Genomic DNA, 26,460 nt, shown 5'->3' with positions numbered 1-26,460 from the left:
GCTGTTCTTTTCATGTTATACTAATAACACTTTATTGTACTAGTGTATTAGGTTATACTATGTTTTATTCTTATGTTTTGAACGCCAATGTGCAGTTTATTTATTATACCACCAAACTTACTCCCACAATAGCATACAAAAATCAACTAATCAACGACTAAGAAATGATGGCAAGATATGTTTTTCATCTGACAAAAAGCCAAGGATAGATATTTACATTTGTTTAAACTAGGACTTTCTCCATACATTACAAGAACTATGTGTCTGGTGGTTGGAATAAAAACTTTGATATATTCAATTTATGTTTAATAACGATATAAATATTCCTCAGCTGCAGTTCATTGTTACAAGTTCATTATCACAATCATTTGAAGTGTATTTAATTGTACTTTGATAGAAAATCAGGAAAAATTAAAGCATCACGCTTCTGTGGCTTCTGACTAGTTCATAGTAAAGATAAAAAAGAAATACCAACTGAAAGAGCTTTGCAATTGCATTGAAATTTTTAAGAATGGTTGAAGAGATCTTGAAGAATGATTTGCAAAAAAGGAAGACTAACAATGATGGCAAAATTTGTCGTTATTTTACTTTTATATCATTATAATTTTCTGTCTAAATCAATAATATTTATGTAAAACATACCCTGTGACAACACAGTTTTTTAAACATCTTACATTTTTAAACTTATATTATAGACAATTTATTGTTATCTACTTTTAATATTAATGTTATATGTAACTAATTTAATGCATATTTGTGTACATATATTAAAGAATGAGATCTCATTATTCTTATTGAGTTACTCTTAGTTTCTAGTAAGATTAATTTTTTACAGTGTATGATGGTCATATTTGTGTACACCAATAATAAATGTGGCATAATTAAAAATAGTAATATATGTCGCATAACTGATTAATAGTTATTGTAAATAAATTAATAAACTCTACTGTCAAGACGATGTTTTGACAGTTTCTTTTGCTCACCCATCTTAGATTTAATAATGAGAAAGACATACTGGCTAGTTTAGTTAATTTGCATACATTTTTTTTTTTACTAATTTTCTATTGTGCTTCTTTTAGGTGTTACCTGATACTGAGACAGTTAAGGAAGAATCAACTTCATCAAAGGACCAATTTGATGTTTTCACAGAACTGGATCCATTGGGAACTGGTCGCAGTAAACCTTACATTGATAAAAAGGACTTTTTTCAAGAATTAAAGAATCCACCAAAAAAAGTGTTAAAGGATTTAGTGTGTGAAGCTCCAAAAGAAACTAATCCACCTTTGTTTCAAGCGACCTTTGATAATGATACCACTGGTACTCTTAATGGAATTGGTGAGACTCCCCCAAAGCAAGATCCATTATTTCCAGTTACTATATCATCAGATCCATTTGGAGATGATCCTTTTGATAAAACCGATCCATTTGCTGAATCGAACTTTTCAAGAGCATTTTTCCCCAATATATCTGAAAACCAGGATCCATTTGATACATGTTTTGCTGATTTTACAACATTTACTCAACAAAATGATGTGGAAATTGCCGATAGCATTTCTGTTGAATCTAAAAATAGGAAGTCACCTTTGCCTACATCAGAAACTAGCGATAGCTCTTCACTTCATGGACCACTAAGAGTTTCTTTACCTCCTGAAAAACAGAATTCAACTAGTCCTAGGAGTAGAAATCGATATAGCAGAACCGGTTCATTAGTAAAACTTCCTAGTCCTAAACAGAAATCTCGGTCAAGAATTTCAAAGCAGACTACAGTTGATTCAGCTTTTGATAGAAGCAATTCACCAGTCATGGAGGGAGTAACATTAAGAAATTGTGGTGCCACTACATCTCCTCCTACTGTTGGTTTTCTGGAATCTGCTCCAGATCCACCCCCTCGACCGAGTTCTAGTACACCTGCCATCAAACCACCACCATTACCTCCTAAACGTCAAATAGCTATGATGACAAACATGAAGCCGCCATTTAAACCGCCTCATTATGATTATGATTATATTGAGAATTATGAAACATCTAATGCTGCTATGTTAGACTTAAAAAGTCCACCATTACCTGTTCCAGCTAGAAGACCTCGTCTTGGAGGAGAGGGTGATGCTTCAGCACCTCAGAGACCTACTAAACATGCTCCAACATCAGAAACAGAATATTATTTAACTCCTTTTCCTTTACTTCCTCCACCAATTAAAAAAGGCACTTCACCAAAATCTGAATCACTTAGACCATTTGAATCAACTGATATATCTAGCGGTAATAATACTGGTTCAAAATTACCCCAAACAACTTGTTCCCTTGATATTACTTTAAGTCAACTAACAAAGACTGGTTTTAGTGATCTAGCAGCAACATTAGGCATGTCACCTACTTCTTTATCAAAAATGACTCTACAGGAATTAACTAAATGTTTACAGACAATTACTTCTGAAAATGAAAATAAAACAAATGAAGAAGGGGCCAAAATTAGAGCAAATCTATTAAAAAGTGAACAGTATTCAGCCTTAAGAGAATCAATAGAAGAAGACATGGCTCCATTCAAAGCTGAATTTGACACCCATTTTAATATTCAGAGAGATGAGACTGTAAATACTCAAGAAGAATCATTATTTGATAAGTATGCCGTATTTAGAGAACTACTTGAACAAGAAAAGAGTGAAGCTGAAACTAAGAGTAAAACTTTAGATGAGGTAGAGGAGACTGAAGAACAAAAATCAGAACCAGTCTGTGCTGAAAATAATGAGAAAAAGGAAGAGGAAGAGAAAGTTATAAATAATGTTACAAATGATGGGGATTTTCCACAGAATAGTTCAGAAGGGGTTACTGATAATGCTTCTGTAAAATCAGTAACTGAAGATAGGTATGCTGCATTGAGAGAAATAAGTTTGGATGATTTAATAACAGAAGAAGAAAATAATGAAGATTCTAAAGGAGCAGAAGATGAAGATGAAGAAGAAGCTGAAGCAGATGGATCCCCATCAAGGCAGCATAGCGAAAGCACAGAATCACCTACAGCTACTATGAAAGAACCTCAGTCCATATTGGAGACAACTATCATGGAAGAAGATGTGAGTGCTCTTGAAGGAGATGAAGATGAAGTACCTGAAGAAGTTATGGGCGAAATGGAACTCACATTACCTACTGTTGCTGAGTCAAATGAAAGTATTGATGTGTCTGATTCACCTGTGCACCAAATTGAAACGGGCTCATTACCATCGCTAAAAGAAGATCTGATAGAAGATCAAAAAGACCAAATAAACAAACAGACAATGACTATAAGCAGTCTTGTTGAAGGTTGGGCCAAATTTGATAATGCTGTTGAAAAAACAAGTGAAGGCAATGTTTCTCCTTGGTCAGTTGATAGTAAAGATTTAAATAAGGAAATGTATTGGCGAGAACAACGACCAGAACGAAAAGTAAGAAAGAGTAGAAAACATAAAGTTTCACAAGATGATTGGGATGAAGATGAAGAATCTGAAGAAGGATGGAGAAGTCAACACAGTTCTTGGGATGAGCCTCCATGGAGAGAAAATGGATGGAGTGATGGTGATTCACTTTATGATGAACCACCGCCTGTTCCATATCATACACAAAGAAGAGGAAGACGAAGAAGAGTTTCACCATGGAGAAAAACATCTAGAGATCCTTCTCCATGGGAAGATGAAGATAGAGAAAGTCAATGGGAAGATTCAAGATGGGTGGATGATTATCGACCAAAACATAGGGGATCATCTTGGGATGAAGAGAGAAGAAAACGGAGACCTTCACCATGGGGTGGAGAAAGCGATAGAAGAAGTAGCAGAGAATCTCTTAATTGGGAGGATGATGATAAATACTCAAGAAGGAATTACAGAGACAGGAGACATAGGGATCGAAGATGGGAGGATCAGGGATATTCTCGAAGCAGAGATTACAGAGAACAAGGCAGAAGGAATTATCAGTATTATCGAGATAGATCACATGAATCACCATGGGAAGACAGTGAGCAAGGGGAAGAAGATTCTCCAAGGTGTCAGACCAGAAAACAAGCATGGGCTCGCCATTCTGGCAGACATGACAGTGAAGAGGAAGGTTATCGATATTCACGTAATGATTCTCGTAAAAGTCAAACACTGCGTGCTGCAAGATATAGAAAGCATGGCCAAACATCACCATTTGAAGATGATTTTTCATCGCATAGTTTTCAATTCCCAAATGATTCTAAAAGCCCTGGGTCAGATGCATCTGAACATTATATTAAACATTCACCTGTACAGAGTAAACCACAATCTTCCCCTGATTATTTTTTTAAGAGAAAAGAATGTAGTCAATTTTCTGAGAGTACATCACAGAAGAGTCATGAATTTTTATCAAGAACTCCGCAGGAAGGAAAACCAATTACACCAAAAGGTAGTCATAGGCAGTCACCCTTTGAAGATGATTTTACACCTCCGGAAACTAGACGTTACAGTGGTAGGAGCGTATCAAGTGATGTTAGTGATAAAAGAGGTAGTAGAGATGATCTAAAGTCAAATGATGATGTTTTTGTTCCAGAAAGTAATAGACTGAAAAGTGAAAAACAAGTAGGTGAATTTGCTATCAGTTTGCGTAAAGGTAGGAACTTAAACGGGGATTTAAGTCAGTCAGTTGAATCTGTATCACCACTTAGTGAGGGTGTGTCTAAAAGAATTAGTGATAAGCGCACCAAGGAAGGAGGTGATTTAAAAGGAACTGAAACTATATCTCCATCAGGAGATATGACAGGTAGGCGGAATATTGAAAAACGTCAGATTAGTGAAAATAAATTTGGTGAGTCTGATTCGCCAACTAGTGAAATGTTAAAAAGACGTCAAGGAAGTGAAGCAGAATCACCATCTAATGATTCAGTTAGGCGACGGCAGGCTGGTGAATTAAAGTTTCGTGTTTCAAATTTGAGAAGGACAGATTCTTCTTCAAGTCTTAGAAAGTCTGAATCCGTAAATATATTTGCTCGTAATAGTGATCCTTTTGATGATGATGAGTTTTTTAGTTCGGAATCATCTACTTTGCCTCGCTCTACCAAAGAAGAAAAACCAAAGTCCAACAATCAGGATCCTTTCAAATGGGCTGAAGCTTTTAATGCCTTTAACTTTGAAAATACTACTTCAGTTTTCTTTGATGAAGAAAGAAAATGATAATTTGGTGCTTGAATCTTCTTTCAAATGAAAGGTAATAAGTGTAATAATTATTACACATTTTTGTTTTGTTGTCTGAATTTTGGTAGATTAATATCATGGTGTTAAAAAATGTGCTTATATTTTTTCTACTGCTTACATTAAATCTAAATTCAGTTTTTTAACCCAGAATGCACTACTTACCATACCAACCATTACGAAGTGTCAATATATATATGTAGGACTTAATTTATGAGTGTAATTCATACCTAAAAAAGCTTTTATTTTTATTTTTTATAAAAAAAATTACCATTCAGTAGTGAAAGTAGCTTATTGTAGTAGTTGCTGTCCTATCTGTTAACTGAGTTCATAAAGTTCTCTCTCAGTTATCATATTAAGCTTGATAAGTTTTCATCTGTTGAGGTGCTGTATTTCTGTCTTCACTGTTTACAGTTTCTTGATAGTCTTAAAGAAATTTTTAAAGTAAGAAATGTCACCCTCAAGTCGTTTTTTTCTTGTTTATTTTTATTACCATTGTCATTGCATTGTAAAATTTTAAGATTTTATTTTAAAGAAATAAACTTTGTTATATTTTATTTTTTGTGAAAAATGCAAGTATAAAAGTAAGATAATTAATCAACAAAAACCAAATCAAATTTATGCTAGTATATAAATTGTTGCTAGTATAGAAAGCAAAGAGATCTGTTAAACATTAACAAAAAGGTATTATTTTTATAACCTAGTATTAAAGCTTATGGTCCACTTCTTTCATCAAAATTTAATTATATTTTGATGTTGCAACTGAAGGCACTACTAATAGCTACTTTAATGTTAATTTACAAACCCTTTTTTTGAGTTTGTGCAAGCATCTGCTCAGATCAAGGTGTTTCAGAAACATCCAGCTGACTAGCAGTGTTGGGGATGGATTTAGAGTCTGTATAATTCAAATGCATTTGTTCATTAATAATATTGTTTTAATAAGTTTTTCGTGTTTAATTCAAATATGTCTAACATATAAGAATGTAATTCTTCATGAAAAATACAGTTTTAATCGCATGTATTCTTTAAACACGTAACTAATAAAAATTCTCTAAGACAACCCAAACACCAGAATCAGATCCAGCAGTTCATATAATGCACTCAGCACTCCTAGTAGCAGTATCTGAAAGCTAATACAAATTTTAATAAAGTTTTTATATTGTTCCCACCTTAAATTATCATTTGATTTAAAAACCATTTGACATTTTTTAAATGTGGTATGCCATTGATAACAAAAATTCAACTATTAAAAAAATATGGAGAAGTATATCATCTGCTTAATTAAGCTTATCAAAATTTGAGCATCTTTCACTGTAACTGATCATCCATAATGATTATTATTTAAACAATCACCTGATTTCATAATTACTTGTACTTTGCCCTTATTTTCTCTTACTATTTGATAACACAAACTGTTTTGCCTCTATTCAAGTGCAAGTTTATTCTCTTTTTACAGAATCTATAATATTCAATTTTTGTTCATTTCTTCTAATATAATGAAAATGTTGTAGATTGCACTTACAAATTGTAATATTTTTGTTACATCCATTTATTAAAAAAATAAACTTATTTTTAAAGGTTTCCAATTTCCTAATTTTTTTTTGTTTGTTTAAATTATCTGGTTTCATTTCCTTTTAAAGGAAATATTAGCTCTTTTTTGAAATCTTTATCCATTTCATTCCTTAAACCATCGTACTTATTATTTAATTATTAAATGTGTTTATGTTGATTTTCCAGATGTTCAAAGTGTAAGATCTGAAACAGGATAAATTAACGTTTTAAAACTTTATTTATATATGACTAGTAGTAAAAATAATCTGTTGAGTTCTTTCTGTTTATGTGAATTCAAAACTAAAATTGTATTTTTAAAAGTAGAAACTTTTAGTTTGTGGTTAACAATAAATCAGTATTGATTTACATCTGTTTTTGTTTTGATTTTCCATATTAAAAAAAAAAAAAATTAAACCACCTTGTAAACCATTTTTTTTTTTTTTAATTTTTGTTAATCATCTCTTTCTTTTATGATCTTGTTAAACTGTGGCTAAAATTCTGTTCATTTAGATTAATTTGTTGTTTTTTTGTGATTATGGTTTAAAACATGTTTATTTTGTATTACTCCAGTTAGCAAGTATAACTGATAAGCTGGATAAATCATTGTTATCATTAATAATAGTAATGTAAGAAATAGCTTTTTAAGCTTCTTGGTATATCATATGTTCTTATCTTTATATTGCTTCTTTGTGCAGTTACAAATCTATAATTAGAATTTTTCATAAAGAAATGAAACATTAAAATTAAAAAAAAAAAGATGTCAATTACATTAAAACTTCCTAGTTTATGCTCTTCTTGTAGTTAGCCATGGGTATGTCCCAAATTAATGTTGAGGAATAATCTCCTAGCATATTAGTGCTCCAGTTATCTTTGAAGTAGTTTTTCATCATTGAAGCGTGTGTTGGGATTGTTCACATGTTCATCTCATTTTTTCAAGGATTGATGAAGAATCTGTTAACTTTGGGTTAGGAGTTAGTTGTTTGTTGTAATGGTGTGATATTACTATCATTGTTTTTGTTTTGTATTAGTTTAAAAGAAAAAAAAAATAATTGATCACTTAATCGCTTCTTTTATTATTTTTATTTTAAGTGATCATTAATTGATAAATTAAATTTTTAATTAAACTTATTGTACAAGACAGCAATAAGAAACTCAAATCATGATAATAAAAGTTAACAATTTCATAACACCAGTATATTATTCAGCCCTTCTTCAAATTAAACACTGTTCTATTAAGTAAGGTCATATTTGAAAACAAAAACCTGAAAATATTTCTGGTAAAAATATTAAGAATATCTTTTTTTTTAGTAGTGTAGGTTTTATGGCAGTCATCTAAAATGTTTGTGTATGTTCAGTTTTTTTTTTTTTTTTTTTTTTTGTCTTTAGTCATTTGACTGGTTTGATGCAGCTTTCCAAGATTCCCTATCTAGTGCTAGTCGTTTCATTTCAGTATACCCTCTACATCCTACATCCCCAACAATTTGTTTTACATACTCCAAACGTGGCCTGCCTACACAATTTTTCCCTTCTACCTGTCCTTCCAATATTAAAGCGACTATTCCAGGATGCCTTAGTATGTGGCCTATAAGTCTGTCTCTTCTTTTAACTATATTTTTCCAAATGCTTCTTTCTTCATCTATTTGCCGCAATACCTCTTCATTTGTCACTTTATCCACCCATCTGATTTTTAACATTCTCCTATAGCACCACATTTCAAAAGCTTCTAATCTTTTCTTCTCAGATACTCCGATTGTCCAAGTTTCACTTCCATATAAAGCGACACTCCAAACATACACTTTCAAAAATCTTTTCCTGACATTTAAATTAATTTTTGATGTAAACAAATTATATTTCTTACTGAAGGCTCGTTTAGCTTGTGCTATTCGGCATTTTATATCGCTCCTACTTCGTCCATCTTTAGTAATTTTACTTCCCAAATAACAAAATTCTTCTACCTCCATAATCTTTTCTCCTCCTATTTTCACATTCAGTGGTCCATCTTTGTTATTTCTACTACATTTCATTACTTTTGTTTTGTTCTTGTTTATTTTCATGCGATAGTTCTTGCGTAGGACTTCATCTATGCCATTCATTGTTTCTTCTAAATCCTTTTTACTCTCGGCTAGAATTACTATATCATCAGCAAATCGTAGCATCTTTATCTTTTCACCTTGTACTGTTACTCCGAATCTAAATTGTTCTTTAACATCATTAACTGCTAGTTCCATGTAAAGATTAAAAAGTAACGGAGATAGGGAACATCCTTGTCGGACTCCCTTTCTTATTAGGGCTTCTTTCTTATGTTCTTCAATTGTTATTGTTGCTGTTTGGTTCCTGTACATGTTAGCAATTGTTCTTCTATCTCTGTATTTGAACCCTAATTTTTTTTAAAATGCTGAACATTTTATTCCAGTCTGCCTTTTCTAGGTCTATAAACGCCAAGTATGTTGGTTTGTTTTTCTTTAATCTTCCTTCTACTATTAATCTGAGGCCTAAAATTGCTTCCCTTGTCCCTATACTTTTCCTGAAACCAAATTGGTCTTCTCCTAACACTTCTTCCACTCTCCTCTCAATTCTTCTGTATAAAATTCTAGTTAAGATTTTTGATGCATGACTAGTTAAACTAATTGTTCTGTATTCTTCACATTTATCTGCCCCTGCTTTCTTTGGTATCATAACTGTAACACTCTTTTTGAAGTCTGATGGAAATTCCCCATTTTCATAAATATTACACACCAGTTTGTATAATCTATCAATCGCTTCCTCACCTGCACTGCGCAGTAATTCTACAGGTATTCCGTCTATTCCAGGAGCCTTTCTGCCATTTAAATCTTTTAATGCTCTCTTAAATTCAGATCTCAGTATTGTTTCTCCCACTTCATCCTCCTCAACTTCCTCTTCTTCCTCTATAACACCATTTTCTAATTCATTTCCTCCGTATAACTTTTCAATATATTCCACCCTTCTATCGACTTTACCTTTCGTATTATATATTGGTGTACCATCTTTGTTTAACACATTATTAGATTTTAATTTATGTACCCCAAAATTTTCCTTAACTTTCCTGTATGCTCCGTCTATTTTACCAATGTTCATTTCTCTTTCCACTTCTGAACACTTTTCTTTAATCCACTCTTCTTTCGCCAGTTTGCACTTCCTGTTTATAGCATTTCTTAATTGCCGATAGTTCCTTTTACTTTCTTCATCACTAGCATTCTTATATTTTCTATGTTCATCCATCAGCTTCAATATATCGTCTGAAACCCAAGGTTTTCTACCAGTTCTCTTTATTTCGCCTAAGTTTGCTTCTGCTGATTTAAGAATTTCCTTTTTAACATTCTCCCATTCTTCTTCTACATTTTCTACCTTATCTTTTTTACTCAGACCTCTTGCGATGTCCTCCTCAAAAATCTTCTTTACCTCCTCTTCCTCAAGCTTCTCTAAATTCCACCGATTCATCTGACAACTTTTCTTCAGGTTTTTAAACCCCAATCTACATTTCATTATCACCAAATTATGGTCGCTATCAATGTCTGCTCCAGGGTAAGTTTTGCAGTCAACGAGTTGATTTCTAAATCTTTGCTTAACCATGATATAATCTATCTGATACCTTGCAGTATCGCCTGGCTTTTTCCAAGTGTATATTCTTCTATTATGATTTTTAAATTGGGTGTTGGCAATTACTAAATTATTGTTTTGGCAAAACTCTATAAGTCGGTCCCCTCTTTCATTCCTTTTGCCCAGCCCGTATTCACCCACTATATTTCCTTCCTTGCCTTTTCCAATGCTTGCATTCCAATCTCCAACTATTATTAAATTTTCATCTCCCTTTACGTGTTTAATTGCTTCATCAATCTCTTCGTATACACACTCTACCTCATCATCATCATGGGCGCTTGTAGGCATATAGACGTTAACAATCGTTGTCGGTTTAGGTTTTGATTTTATCCTTATTACAATGATTCTATCGCTATGCGTTTTGAAATACTCCACTCTCCTCCCTATCTTCTTGTTCATCACGAAACCTACTCCTGCCTGCCCATTATTTGACGCTGAGTTAATTACTCTAAAATCACCTGACCAAAAGTCGCCTTCCTCTTCCCATCGAACCTCACTAATTCCTACTATATCCACATTTGTCCTACCCATTTCCCTTTTTAAATTTTTTAGCCTACCAACCTTTTTTAAGCTTCTAACATTCCACGCTCCGACTCGTAGAATGTTATTTTTTAATTTTCTGGTGACCCCTTCCTTAGTAGTCCCCACCCGGAGATCCGAACGGGGGACTATTTTACCTCCAGAATATTTTACCAAGGAAGGCGTCTACATTATTGCTATGTGAAAATGCAGAGAGCCACATTTTCTTGGGAAAAAAGCAGCTGTAGTTTTCCATTGCTTTCAGCTGCGCAGTACTCAGAGGACTGAGTGATGTTGATATGGCCGTTTAAGTCATTGTGACTCACGCCCCTAATAACTACTGAAAGAGCTGCTGCCCTCTTTCAGGAATCATTCCTTAGTCTGGCTCTCAACAGATACCTCTCCGATATGGTTGCACCTTCGGTCCAGCTACTCTGTATCCCTGAGCACTCAAGCCCCCTCACCAACGGCAAGGTCTCATGATTCATAGAGGCGGGTATGTTCAGTAATGTGTGAAAATATTGCAAATACTTTGATGATACATATTTTAATATTTCATTAAAATAAAAAATCCATAAACAAAATCATGTAACATATACATTAGGTTGATTATTTTTACAAGTATTATTGTATGTGGCTTGGAATGTGTCTTTGTAATAACAAAGAATGTTTTCTTTCTTTCATTTTTTAGATCATATTTTTATTATTATCAGTTACTGTTCAACCTTTTATTTATTTAATGTTCTAAGGGTAACAGGCTCACCACGTATAGGGATTAATTACCTAATTGCTATCACATAATTTTTTTTTAGGGTTGAGAAATGAATCTTTTAGCATATAAGAAATCCTAAGTGGTTTAGGATGTGAACCCAGAATTTTTTTACTGAAAAGCTGAGATCACTCTGCCCTCTGAGTGATCATATGTAGATGCTATCATTCTGCCTTATTTACATGTAATAAAAATATCATGTTTGTTATATGTAACAAATTATCTATTTATTCGCTTTATGCTGAAGAATGTTAATATTGATATAATGAAGAATAATTAAATAAGTTAATTAAATTATTAAGAAATTGTAATTTTTACTACCCATTTTGACAGATTTCTAAGAATGGTTGCTAAAATTAACTTTCTTCATTATTGTCCTCTCCTCTAACCTAATATAATTTACTGATTCATGTAATAAAATGTGGGTGAAACATTTGAAAAAGGAATTATAAAAAACTCAGTTTTTAAAAGGGGAACTTAAACACTTAGTTTATCTTATTAATCATACATTTGCAATTCAAAATTAAAATAATAATTTATGCTTAATGTTCACACATTTATGAAATAATAATTTTATCATATATTCTAGTATAAAATGTAATAAGCAATTCGTTCTAAAATCTTTTAAGGTATTGACATGATAAATCATAAGTCAGTAGTTTCTTCTCTGGGAGGTACATAAAATTACTATATTCACCAATATCGTTTCTCAATTTAAATAATTTTAGTTTATTAATTTATTTTTTAATTTTGTGCTTTACTCTTTAAGTGAGATATCACTATCCCGAAAATCAATTTCAGATTATTATACTTTACTAGATTAAATCTTATGAAAATATCATTTAATTCATTATCCATGATTAAGTATGTGCATTTTTGTTCATATCTGCATTTGTGGTAATTATTTCATCGTTACTTTTTATAATATTTACAATTACTTCAATCTGTTTCAGTGTACATTAAATGAATTAATGAAATTTGAACAGAGAGCATTATAACATATCCTAAGTTGCCAGATTTTACTATAATATCACGGTTTTTATACAATGTTATATAATCTACATAGTCATCGTCCATAGCAAGCAGCATGGCAGCATATCATTTACAGTAAAGTATTGTATTTTGTTGTAAAAATATTATCTTTTTATATGTTTATCATTTTTCTTTTTTTTTAGATTAGAAAGTCAGATTTTGAAATTTATCCAATAATCTTATGTAATTTGAGTCATTTATTTATTAGTAAAATATTTTATACCTCCTTGCAGTATTATTTTAAAAGATAAGAAATTAGATACATTTTGTTCCTAAAGTGAACGATTGTTTTTTAAGGTAACTTATTTTTAACATCTGATAGCGGATCACATGTCATTAAACTTACAGTATAAAATTGGTACTTTTTCGATTTTACAGCCTTATACATTATTTTGATTTTTTTAAGTACTTTAACTTATTAATTTTGTAAAATTTTCAGTAATTTCCCATTAATTAAAACTACCTTTTTTGATAAGAATTTCCTATTACTATTTGCTTGCACAATTTTGATTTAAATATTATATTTTGATAATAATATTTTATTAAGATAGTAGTTTTATTGTCATTTATGCCAGAATAAAAAGATATATAATTAGATGATATATATTCAGTTCCATTTTCTTTATTAAAGAAATAGTAAAATAAAATAAATGATTCATTATGTTACTCCATAGTTAATATCTGCCAATGTTATTAAATAATGAGTAGATGCTATTTAATGGAGAAGTACTGTTAAAATTGTATTTATTGTTAGTGTTAAAACAGTTTTCAAAATGTTTTTTTTCTGGTTATATAATTATATGCGTTTGAAATTTATATCAGTTTTGAATGTTAGCTAGTTAAATAACTTTAAAAACATTTCTTAATTTGTTTTATCAGCTTATTACTTTTCTTTATTATATATAAAATTTATTTTGTTTAATTCTTTTGTTATGCGTGCATATTGTCATATATTTAACAATCCTATGAGTAGGTAAGGTATTTTGTATGATTTTTTTTATATTGTTTTAAGAATAGTATTAATTTGTTAACACAGTATGTTTCCAAAACTATTATCCATAAATATGACATTTTTAAAACTCAGTATTAAATCAGGGTAACAATATACCAGAGTAAGATATATCAGAATATGAATTGCCTTGTGTGGGTTTTTTTAATATTTATATATAAAAAGGTAATTTAACATTTCTGTTACAGTTTTATTATATTTGATTTATTGAACTGAATGTTCATTAGCTTACTTGACTAAAAGAAAAGTTCTTCCAACAGTTGGTTTGAGAATTACCACAGTTGACTTTTTAAAAATAGCTGAACAGTATGAATAAGCAAGAAGACACTTAAGGTTATTAAAAATTAAAAACACAATTTCAGTAGAATGGACAGTTTCAGCTTAAATATTGACTCCCCTTCCCAGTGTTGTCATACAGATTCACTAAATGTGCTAGCATTTTGAATACTTCATTTAAGAAGGAGTCTACATTTAGCCAGGAAAGAGTTTTGAAGAAGATGAGTGTGTAATTTTTAGTAATTTTAAAATAGCAAACTGTTTATTTTAAAAAAAAAAGTAAATTAATATAGTTTAAACAATTTAAATTTTATTTCTTATAAAAAGAATTTATTTTCCTTTAACATATTAATTGATCTTGACAACATTTTGTCTAGTATTAGTCAAAGAAGGTTGATTGATGTCCCCTGTTTCGTAGATCCCAAGGTTCTATGAAACAGATATATACAAGTTGCTCTTGCAACTTGTGTATAATTTTTTTTCTTTCTGTCAATCATTCAGACTCCTTCATTTTGGTAAAAAAATGGAAGTTACAAGTTAGTAGATGAAGATTGTAGGCAAATGTCCCATAACAACCAACTTCATTTTTCCAGTAACGATCATGTTTTTCTTGTGACCTGTGATGCAAAACCGTTTTGGCAAACATTTTTCCATAGATAATAACAGCCACACAGATAAATGACTTCAACATTTTGAAAACCCTTATGAATTTATGTGAAGTGAAGATCTTTTAAATTTGACTAAACATGTGGTTTACTCTGTTCTCATTCCTTTGGTGATGACTGCTGGGCTGAAAATGCCACATAATTTTGTTTTTATTTATTTTGTTATGTCATGCATCTTTATCTTTACTCAGTGTGTTTTTGTATGCTTTTTAATTTATTTCTGTTTTTAATTTTAATTTAATGATAATAAATTAGTTTTTTTATTGATAGTATTTTTTTTTTTTTTGTTTTGTTAAATTTATTAAATCATTACAGGAATTTTGGTTTTTATTTAATAATGTATTTTGATTTATCAATATATTTAATGTACTTACATTTCCATTTAAATGTTTCTTATATTGTTAAAGAGAGATTGATGTATAGTAAAACGTGTAATTGCATTTTAAGTATTTCTTGCATTTTATTTTACTTTTATGTAATTTCTGCATTAATTTACATGTTAAGCAATATTCATGTAATTGATTAATATAGAAAGAGCCTTTTTACTAAAGAATTTAATTTAAATAATCTATTGAATTAAAAGACTTAAATTAGAATAGGTTATTAATACATAATAAAATGTTGTTTTATATATACATGGAAGATTGAACACTTTTGTATTTAATAATACTACAGTTTTAATTTTCACAGGTACCATGGACTACTTATATTTAATGTCTCTAATCATTAATAGTTAAAAATATTATAGGTAATTTATATAATTAATTTTAATAAATGATGCAATGTTTTAATAATTAATTGTATTTTTATGAATGTATTATTATTTTTATTAATATAATTATTATTGAATTAAAATCATAATATTGCCTTAGTATTCATCTTCATAAAGTATCTAATATTTTCTAGTAATTTTATTTGTTAATTACTTTATTAAATTAAGCAATAAATTATTGCAATTAATTAGAAAATAATGTTTTTATTATTTACAAATTATTGAACTTTACTCATTCATTTCTATTATTATCTATTGATCAATTGTGTTATATTGAATATTTTGTAATTATAAATCAAATACTCATTTTACCTATCAGTAAACGTTTTCTTCAGATGTGCAAAGCACACTTTGGTGTAAATTATTGTTTAGTTTACAGTAGGTAGAGAGCATCACAATTTTTATCACTTTAAAATATTACTTTGTATGTTTACTGTGCTTTCAAAAAAAATTTATGCTAATCTTTATTATTCATGATTTACTTTATCCGTTGACTTTCTCTTAACCGATTTATCTTTGCTTTAAGTAATAAATTTGAGAAAACATGTCAAGTAATTATCAGCTCAGTAGCTGCAACTGTGGTTGTTACCCTCTCCTTCGCTTTTAAATGTAAATTGTTTTATAGCAGCATCTGCCGACATAGTTTGCTTCTTAGGGAAAGCAACAACTGCCTAGTTGTTACTTTGATACTAGGCAAATATCTAGTGTGTTTTAAAAGATAGTTGTTCAGGATCATTGATACACTTATTTGGTGGAAGTTGTGCCTTTAACCAGTCCTCTTCAGTAATAAAAAAGTGGTTATCCTGATGTGTTATTAACTTCTAATTTGTTAAAAAGAAATATAACAGAAACTTAACTCAAAGATTTTACAAATTTGGTATCTATTTATTTATCAAATGTACAATACACTAACAAATTCTCTCAACTTACATTTGATATACATGCAATTGATGATTAGTCTTATATATATATATATCTATATTTACTATGATTAATTGACAATTGGCTTAGTAATTTTTGTTATCAGTTTGCTGAAACATTAGAATTGGTTGATATGATTCAATATTATAGGTAATATCCTAATAGCTGTTACATATGTTACTAGCATCAAAGTATCATACACATTAATTGATTGTTTCATTATTTTATTTTTGGGTGAATCTTATCTTGAATTACATTGACTAGCAATATAAATTATGGCACGTATCATGAATTAATACATACATTATACATTGCTCATAATATAATCAAAATGAAACAACTTATATCTTATTGCTAGTTTCTCTGATCTTCTATTCTGTCCCTCTGTTCTATCAGCACAAAAAAAAATACACTTAAACAAAATTTTGAGATTTGACATACATGTTTTTCAAATCCACTCCTCTCTAATACATTCGTTCATAAGAACTGTTTTGAAATTTTTCAATGGAGAGTCCAAAAATGAGTGTATTTCAAAATTGAGCTTTTGTTGAGATCCAGAGGATTTCTTCCATTTCTTGCATAGTTAGTTGAATAAATTATTTATTAATTAAGTAATCTCTCAACTAAATAGTTCAGTAACTTATTTGATTGAATTGATTTCTACATTATGTAACTTTCTGTTACATAATAGAGAGGTCTCCATAAAAACCTCCATCTAGGTGGTAAGAATTTGTGAAGTCCATTATAAAAAATAACTAAAAAAATATGATATTAGTTAATTTCAAATATTTTTCTGACATCTTGGAACTCAGCAGTTTCCAGAAGAAATAATATTTTCATTGCAAAAATTAGTAAGTGAAAGAAGTTGCATTGGATAAATTGCTTAGATCAAATTTAATTTACAAGTTTTCTTTTAAAATAGTTAATTTTATTCTCTTTGTATGGTTTTTAAATTGTAGAAAATTTTTGGAACTTAGCCTTTTTTTTTATTAAACTTCCTCTGAGAAATAGTTAATTTGTTAGATATTGTAATTTGTTCTTCATTTAGTAAGCAAGATTTTAACTGACGTACCATGCATTTTTTTAACATTTAATTAATTTTCTTTATGAGCGGCATAATTAACCCACTTGTAAAACAGGTCAATAAAGTGCCTGCTGTATGAGGCGGGGAGTTTTTTTAAGTGCTTACAAAATGCATTCAAAATGCATTGTTTGCCTCCTTCCTTTATCACTCTTGCACCCAAACACAGCCATCAACCTCTCCTTGAACTGCATCAGATGACATCAGCCATGGTTTTGCAACTGAACTTCCTGTGTAATCTTTAGGACAGAGATACCAAATGCAGTGACAAAATTATTTTTTTGGAACTGAACACCATGTGACTTACAAAGCAGAAGCAACATTCTCCCTGTTTATTTCAGAGACATGGAAACTTGTCAGACATACTGTAGTTACTGAAAAGTCTTGTAGCAGCTGTGACAGTTGTGCTGCAACACAGTTTTGAATTCTCACTCCAAATGTTTACCTGGTTGAAGAATTCTGTGGTACTTGTAATGATGATAGTGCTTGTATCATCAAATGTTAAATTGGTTTTTTTAGCCTCTTAAAATATTGTCTTCTCGGTTAGTATTTCAGACTGTACCACCAAGAGTACAAAAAGCTCTATTTTTTATGCACAAAAATATGTGCTAGAATTATTGCTATAGTGATCTATCATGGTGCCTTCATGTGGTAGATCTCTGATGTTCTAGTATGGTAGTAAGGCTCACTAATAAAACAGTAAGTAAGGGTAAATTAGATGAAGGACAGTCTAATATTTGGATATTTATTTCGCCTCTAAACATTTCATTTCCAGTTACAGTTCGTCATTTTGGGTTCTTATTATGCCTCAGTCTGATCATTCCTGAAGATTGTCGACCACCAAACAATGCTATAAATTAAGTATTGAAATACTTGTTATAAGACATAACGATATGTATCTTTTAATTAGATTTGTAACAGGGTCCTAGAGCATTTATAATTAGTATGTATAAAATGTTAATTTAATAGTTGTAGCTTTATATGATTTGATTTTGAGTAGGTTCTAATTTTTTATACATTTATTTTCATTAAAAATTAATTTTGTTATTGCTTCTATTATAATTTTAGTTGTTTGATGTATTGAAATTCATTTACGTAATAATTATGTAAATATTAGCAAAAAAAGCGACAAAAGTAAGTTAATATTTCTGTATTTTTCTTTAACTATTGTTAGTAATCTGCAAATATTATTGTAAATTTTTGTCATATTTCTTTATTGTATTGATTTTTAAAGGGTTTTTCATCATACTTATTTTTTTTAACTTTAATTTTAGGTTGATCAGGCATTTAGTTGTTTACTTAACTGAAAAAAATCTGATTTTGATGTACAAATTGTCAAATATTTCATAAATACATTTACAGATGTTAATTAGTTTATTTAAAATACTATTTTTAAGCTTATTATGTTAAGAAAATTTATTATTATATTATTAACTGTCTTTTAAAACAAAATAAAAAGAAAAGAGTTAGTAAATGTACATGTAAGAGTAATACAGATAATCTGTATAGTAATAACATAATAATTATTTTGTTGTTTATAATATGTATAAAATGCATAATTTTTTTTCATTTATGTAAGTATATTATACTGTTTATGAAATTTAAATTATTATTTATTATATAAATCTCAGTATAACATACGTTATTGATTATAAAAAAAATAAAAATATTTTGTTAATTAATAATGTTTAATAATATAGTATATGAATAAATATTGCGTTGATTGATTAAATATATTATAACTGATTAATAATTATTGTACTTGTACTTTATGCTATGTGTTTACAGATTTCTCAGGTATTTATATAAATAATCCAGGTAATATTTAATCTTTTCAGAATTTTATATTTGTATTATAAATTATTTTGTGAGATTCACGATAGCATCTTTGTAATTATTTTACTTTCTGAGCATTATATTGGATTTAAATTCTCACCTCACATTAACAGCAAATATAATCTAAATTATCATTAGAAAAATTTATTTAGTCACTTCTCGTTGACGCAATAGCTTTCATTACTGTTAAACTTCACATTTGAAGGTTGCAAGATTATTTTATTTATTAAAAGAGAAATTGTTAATTAAAGAGCAGTGACTTTTAAAAACAGTATGCAAACAAACATATACTTTCATATAACGCATTCACTTTTAGGAGTTGTTTAGTTAGTTTACTACCAGCTAATCACTTTTCATTCAAGTGTTACTGTGTTTGATTCCACAGGAGTCGAATATTTTTCATCATTTCATGAATATCTAAAAGAAAATTACATAATTAGTTAATTTGTCCAATGTGTAATTAATAATAAAATGAATTATTAAATATTCATGATATTTGTTAATATTGAAGTGTATTACATTTATTTTATTATAGTTACATATAAATTGTACTCTATTACTAATTAGTCGTATTTATAAAATAAGTTTCATTATTGTTATTATTATTAACACTTTGACAACTAACAGCTCACATACCTTATTACCACTACTTTCTACATTTTTTTATGATAATAATGAAAGATTTTTGTATCATGTGAAAAATGCAAAACATGAAGGGATTGGAACCCATATTATCCAAGATGAAAAGATGAAAGGCAGAGATTCTGACAGACAGTCGCAAAATTTGATGAAATTATGTTTAAATTAATATTTTGATCTATACTCTATACTGTGAAATATAAATGTTTTGGACAGTTTACTTCTGGAATACTGATTCGTAAAAACTTAATAAATCGTTGTTTTAAAGCTTGACTTTTTTGAATAATTTCATTCCCATTACACTTGTAAAGATTTATTACTGTTACTAATTAGAAAGCAGTAGTAATTAGAAATTATCAATACCAATTTTTGAAAAGTATTACCTTGAATACCTCAAAATTGAATACTAGATCCAACTTTATTTTTGATATCCACTATCAGTCATTAAATAGTAAAGTAACCATTTAAAAGATGAAACAGCACTGGTGTAATCTAGTGCTTATGTAAATACATTAGAGATACTTAATTAGGATACATACAATTATTCAACTTTTCATTCGGTACAAGCTTTATAAGTAAATACGTCAACTAGAAAATAATGTTAATGTCATCACTAGTGAAGTGTTGACATTAATTGATCATAACCCCTCTTAAAATATGTGAATTATATTTTTAAAAATTAAAGCCAAATATTTTTAGACTTAGTGATGATAATTTGATGGGAACACTTTATGATAGATTGATAATATCAACATACACAATACCCAACCATTTTTTTGTGATTAATCATTTAAACAAAACAGAAAGAGATTTTAGGCTTTAGAAGAAAGTTTATGTAAGAATAATAAGGAAATAATGCAGCAATAATTAATTGCATGGCAACAGATTTTAAAAGAAGTCAAGGTACTGGTAATTGTAACAAACAAGATGGTGCCTCCAGGTTTGTGGAAGTTGTAGAACATTATTAAAATGTAACCCATTGTATGTGGTCTAAAGTTCATGTTGAAATTATCACATGACATTAGTAAGTGTGTTAGAAATATTTTTTTATAAAAATGTTAATTCAGCTTTTAATGAAAGATATTTTAATAACAAATAGTTTAGGTATCAAAGTTTAGATTGATTTTAATTAAACTTCTGATTTACCCATAATTAGTTTTTCAAGGATGATATTAAAAACAAAATATTAATTTTTTTTTTCATTTTTGTTTTACTGAAGAAAATAATTTAATTTTTTGGTGAAGTATTTTGATATGAGTTTATTTTAAAAATAAATTATGAATGTTATCAATTCGTCTACTCTCATAATGAAGTGTTAGTATCTCTTCCTTTCATCTGTGAGGTTTTGGGTGTGAATTCTTGTCAATTTGGAATATTTTTACATGTTTAATTTCTATACTTTCTACTCTTTCTACATTAAATTAGTCATAAGAAAAATGTTTGAAATGGAAAAAATTTTTATTTCAGTATTTTAGACTTCACTTGAGATTGATTAGCAAGACAAACTCATAATGCGTGTGTTGTATTGTGGTTTAGACTTTTATAAGATTACAAATTAATTGTAACTCATCCTCTAAACTTGGAATGTGCTTCTCAAAAACAATATTGTAGAATATGTTTTTTAGAACTTTAGTTCTTGCAGATTTGGAGTAATGTTAAAAGTAAGTTTTGAAATATACTGTGTGACTATGAAGCTGATGAGCATAATTAATTTATTTAAAGATAAATACTGATGAAGATTTGAATGAACAATTTTTATTTGAATATTAAAAGTATAGGTTTTGGACGTATTCATAATTACAAAATCTGGCAGAGAAAATCACCTCTAAAAACTGCTTCATACTGTTATGTATTTTAGGAATAAATATTAAGAGTTTATTACATGGCTTATTTTATTAGTTAGATAAAGATGTTTATTATAATTTCATAGATAAATACAAAACTTTTTCATCTTTAATACAAGTTATGCAACTTATAACCAATTTGCGCAAAAGAGAAAACGTCATACACCTCAGCAATCTGTTGGCTGAGCCAAAATGTAGAAAATACCCAACTTAGCTTTAAACAATACCCTTAGCTATTCATACAATTTAATCAAAACATTTCACTGACTTAGTTACACAGATCCCTGAAAATTCATCAAAAACTCTACCTTGAGGAATCAAGGACTAATCCATGCTTCCCATTTTAAAAGTATTACCACTTAAGACAGGTTCTTTTACTCCCAGCTCACTATAGAATAACTAAATATCTTAAGTGTGATTACTGCTTATACTATATTGTATCCCTTAAAAATCAGTTTTCCTCCTATTATTTTTAACCATCTAAAGTTTTCTTCTTAATGCTATATTTTTATTGAAGTGAAAACTTCTTTAGGCGTGTTGTGCAGAGATTTTGGTATAGACTTTTGCATGAAAAAAAAAAAGCTGACTTGTAATCAAAAATCATCATGAGATGCTAGAGATATATATATATTATAAATGGGTTAGTTCTTACAAAATACAACAGATGGCGCTGATGTGTGACCACGTACTTTAAAATAGTTTAATATAAGTTTTTTTTTCAAAATTTTTGGTTTTAGCTAATTTAGAGGTGAAATAATTTTTAACAATTAAAAATTAGTTTTAATTGATAAAATATTTATTTTTAGCAGTAATAATTTATTTTAATTAAATAAATACCTACTTAATTTTTAACTCTTGCATTTTAAGAGAACTAACCAAGACCAAAACTATGTATATTGTACATTCAAAAATTTCTAAATACATGCAATACAGTACATTAGTAAATTAAAAAAAAAATGCAATAAATTATACTTCTATACATATATATATATAAATAATATTATATGCTTATATATAAAGCATATATTTTATACGCCATTCGGGATATTCAAAAGAATAAAAGTAATTTTTTTACATTTACAATTCCTAATAATCTACTTATAGTTAATTCACTAAATTTTATTATATATTTTTATTAGGATAATTCAATTATGAAGGATAATGAAGATAGTAGTCAGAATTCAATTAACAGTCAGAAAAGAAATACAGATGAAGAAAGCGATGATGATACTTATAAAATGAATAAAAAAAAGATGAACGTTCAAAAGAATTATGAAGATTATATAATCAGCGATATAGGGAAAGTCAAAAGAAAATTTTCAGAAACAGATATGTCCGATGAAAAAACCAGACAAAAAGAATTATCAAAATTGTGTTCCAAAAGATATAGAGGTAACAAAAAAAAACTCTTGATCAAAAACAAAATATTGATAGAAAGAATCATTAAAAAAAATTCTCAACAATTTCGAGATAAAATAAAAAATTACAAACAGTTCATTATTTCACAGATTGCTGGTCCATCAAACGTTGATGTTCCAGTTATTTCAGAAAATGCAAAATTGCAAACAGTTCATATATCACAGATAGCAGGTCCATCACATGTTAATGTTCCATTTATTTCAGAAAATACAAAAAAAGTTAAGCATTCATGTATTCCAGAATCTTCAACATTTAATTCAGATAGTGATTCCGACTCATTTACGCAAAATATTAACAATTTTGTTATAAAAAATAATCAAAATTCCTATTCTAATCATATCAGTGCACATTTTGAGTTCCATAAGCAATTTCTTCAAAATGATTTTGGTCATGGTTGTGATATTTGTGATAGACTATGGTTTAAAAATGATTTTAGAATATTAAAAAATGAAGTTACATCAAATAATAATATTCAATTTATAAGAACGCTACTCACTAATGATAAGATACCACAAATTAAGATATGCTCAACTTGTCTATCTGCAATTAATAAACAGCAAATACCACCTTTATCTGTTTACAATGAATTGAAATACCCACCTATTCCAGAAAATTTGAGAAAATTACCAGTAAATTTAGTATCAGAAAGATTTATTTCACCAAGAATACCATTCATGCAGATTAAAAGCTTAAGGCACGTTCAGGGACAATTTGGCATCTATGGACAAGTCATTAATGTTTCTATAGAAGTTAATACAATGGTTAATCAATTACCAAGAAATGTTGACGATGACCATTCTATTACTGTTCATATAAAAAGAAAAAAAATTCATAAGTAAAGTTATGTATATAGATTGGTTAACAAAAGAGAAATTAAAGAATAGTTAAAATATTTAATAACAACTCCTCTTTGTGAAGTCTACAACATTAGTATTAATGACAAATTTTTTGAAGAAAATTATCCAGCAGTTAATGAACATAAAATTATTGAAGATATTCCAATTGAAGAAAGTTTATTGTCACAACTATAGAAATTAATGTGGAATGATGAGATGCATTTACAAATAGCTCCTGGAGAAAATAAATGTTCCAAGTAGAATTTGGTTTGAAGAACATGCAGAGGAATTATCATTTCCACAAATATACTATGGACAGTTCTGCAATTTTAGAAATGGTTTTGATGTAACGCCACTTATGATGGCAACTAGTGAATTAAGACGCTCAGATAGAATGGGAGTTAGCCCTCATCACCTTTTATATAAGGCTATGAAATTAATACAAATCAGAGTATATGATTCACTGACAATTACATTTAAGCACGTTGGTAAAGATACAAACATTACAAAAGAACAGATTGAAAATGAAAATTACATTCAAGGATGCATTGAAAGTAATTTGGCTTTTTTGCGTTCTACCCAAATTCAACTTGGTGTTGGCCTGGAAGAAAAAAAGACCTTTTTGCTATGATCAGACAACTAGGAAAGCCCACAATTTTTTCACAATTAGTGCTAATGAAATAGGATGGCCAAATTTACTTCAACTTTTGTATAAACTAAAAAATAAAGAAGAAATATCTCTTGAAGTTGTTGCAAATTTACACTATTTGGTAAAAAGTACATTAATTAATAAGGATGCAGTTACATGTGCAATTTATTTTAATAAATTTGTAATTCCCAAAATATTGCAATCAAAACGGTCAAGTACTTTCAAAAATAGACTAATTCACTATTTAAAAAAAATTGAATTCCAACGTAGAGGAAGCCCACATGCTCACATTTTAGCATGGCTTGATAACGCTCCTAAAGATGCAATTGATGAAGAATGAAGACTACAACAAGGCTATAGAACTTATAGATTGTCTAATATACAATTCAAAATCAGAATCATCTGGTTATATTAAATTGCAAACACATAAACATACTTTCATGTGTTATAAAAAAATTATTTTGTTCGTACAAGGGGAAGGCACATTAATTTTTTTTTTTAAATGACTTTTTGAAGTGAAAACTTCTTTAGGCGCGTTGTGTCAGAATTTTTTGTACATTACATGGGAACATGGAAAAAAATCAGTAACTCGTAATCAAAATCTGTAACGTAACGCAAGACGCTAAGCATATATATATATATATATGAAAGAGAAAAGGCATAGAGCAAGAATATATATACACATATATGCGTGTATACTATAATATACAGCAGAGGATAGGAGGTGAGAGAAAAAACTGCCGGTGATTCACAATAATTCTTCCTGTATCGCTCATAATAATAAAAAAAACTAATTGTTTAATATTATGATATTTTTTTTAGATAACATACGTGAAGAGTTTCAACACCTAATTTATATGCATTAAAAAATCATTAACCTTGAAAATATTGTTGGTAAAGATTGCTGTTTATTGTTAAAAAATTACTTTATATGAAATATTTTGATCCTGTAATTCTGTGGGGGCGAATTTCGCTCGGGCTAGTATCTCGAGAACGGTGGCCGCTAGACTCATGGGTCCTATCATTCCAGGTGATCTCAAAGCATTTTTTTTGGTAAAGTATTTCAAAATCGCGTTACAAATGCCCTAGGACGCACCGTTTTTGAGATACAGCCTTTTTTTATTTATCGAAAGATATGTCAGAAATCCGGTTTCTTATGTGAAATATAAATAAAATAACATCAGCTGTCAATAATTAGCTATCACAACTATAAACTATAAAGTTAAAAATCCACAACACCCGCTCGCTTTCTCTGAAAGTAATGATGACTGATTGATTCAGAACATCATTATAAATTTACAGCGTTAACTGAGTAGCTGTTAGATTACAAAAATCAACAATAATTTTGAAGTTTGAATCATAAATAATGATCATCACTTATATTAAATAATAATCAATGATATACACACATATTGCTGAAAGTAATGATGACGTATATTGTCATCATAAATTTAAAATTAATCATGCTGTTTGCAGTTAAAACATATGTTTTACTATGAATTTTTCAGTAAATCAACTGTTTCAATATGTGAACACTCATTCATCATTGAAAGTAGCCGTTCTTTAATATATTCGAATAAACCCATGAAAAGAGACGTGGAGGTTCAATAGCCAATTTCTTTGTTGTAATTTTGGGGGCATCTCAAACCCGTGTTTTACTACTTATTTTGCAGTAAATCCACTCTTTCAGCGTGAAAATTTAACTACAAACAGGGGATATTCATGGAAAACACACATTCAAATTGTGTGTCAAAATTGGTTCTAGGGGTCAAAGTTTAAAGTGGCTATTAATGTAAACATTATATACTACTTGTAATATATATTAATTCAAAATGATTGCAATCCCATAC

At 29.1% G+C, this 26,460-nt stretch overlaps 1 protein-coding gene across 5 annotated transcripts in view; it reads left to right on the top strand.

Annotated features, from left to right (window-relative positions):
* Positions 1-19,733, top strand: part of Dab (DAB adaptor protein) — a 73,562-nt gene extending 53,829 nt beyond the window's left edge. For 2 of the 5 annotated variants that reach the window (XM_075361228.1, XM_075361229.1), the window contains 2 exons: positions 1,080-5,190; positions 12,585-13,142. In XM_075361228.1, coding sequence (XP_075217343.1) covers positions 1,080-5,156 — 4,077 coding nt within the window. In that variant the 3' untranslated portion in view covers positions 5,157-5,190; positions 12,585-13,142. The other 3 variants (XR_012755817.1, XR_012755818.1, XM_075361226.1) reach the window with 3 other exon arrangements.
* The last annotated feature ends 6,727 nt before the right edge of the window (positions 19,734-26,460 follow it).

This window comes from Lycorma delicatula, chromosome 3, assembly GCF_047948215.1.
Source record: "Lycorma delicatula isolate Av1 chromosome 3, ASM4794821v1, whole genome shotgun sequence".
NCBI lineage: Eukaryota > Metazoa > Arthropoda > Insecta > Hemiptera > Fulgoridae > Lycorma > Lycorma delicatula.
Note: the sequence above shows the minus strand (reverse complement) of the source record. Positions and strands in the feature narration are given on the sequence as shown.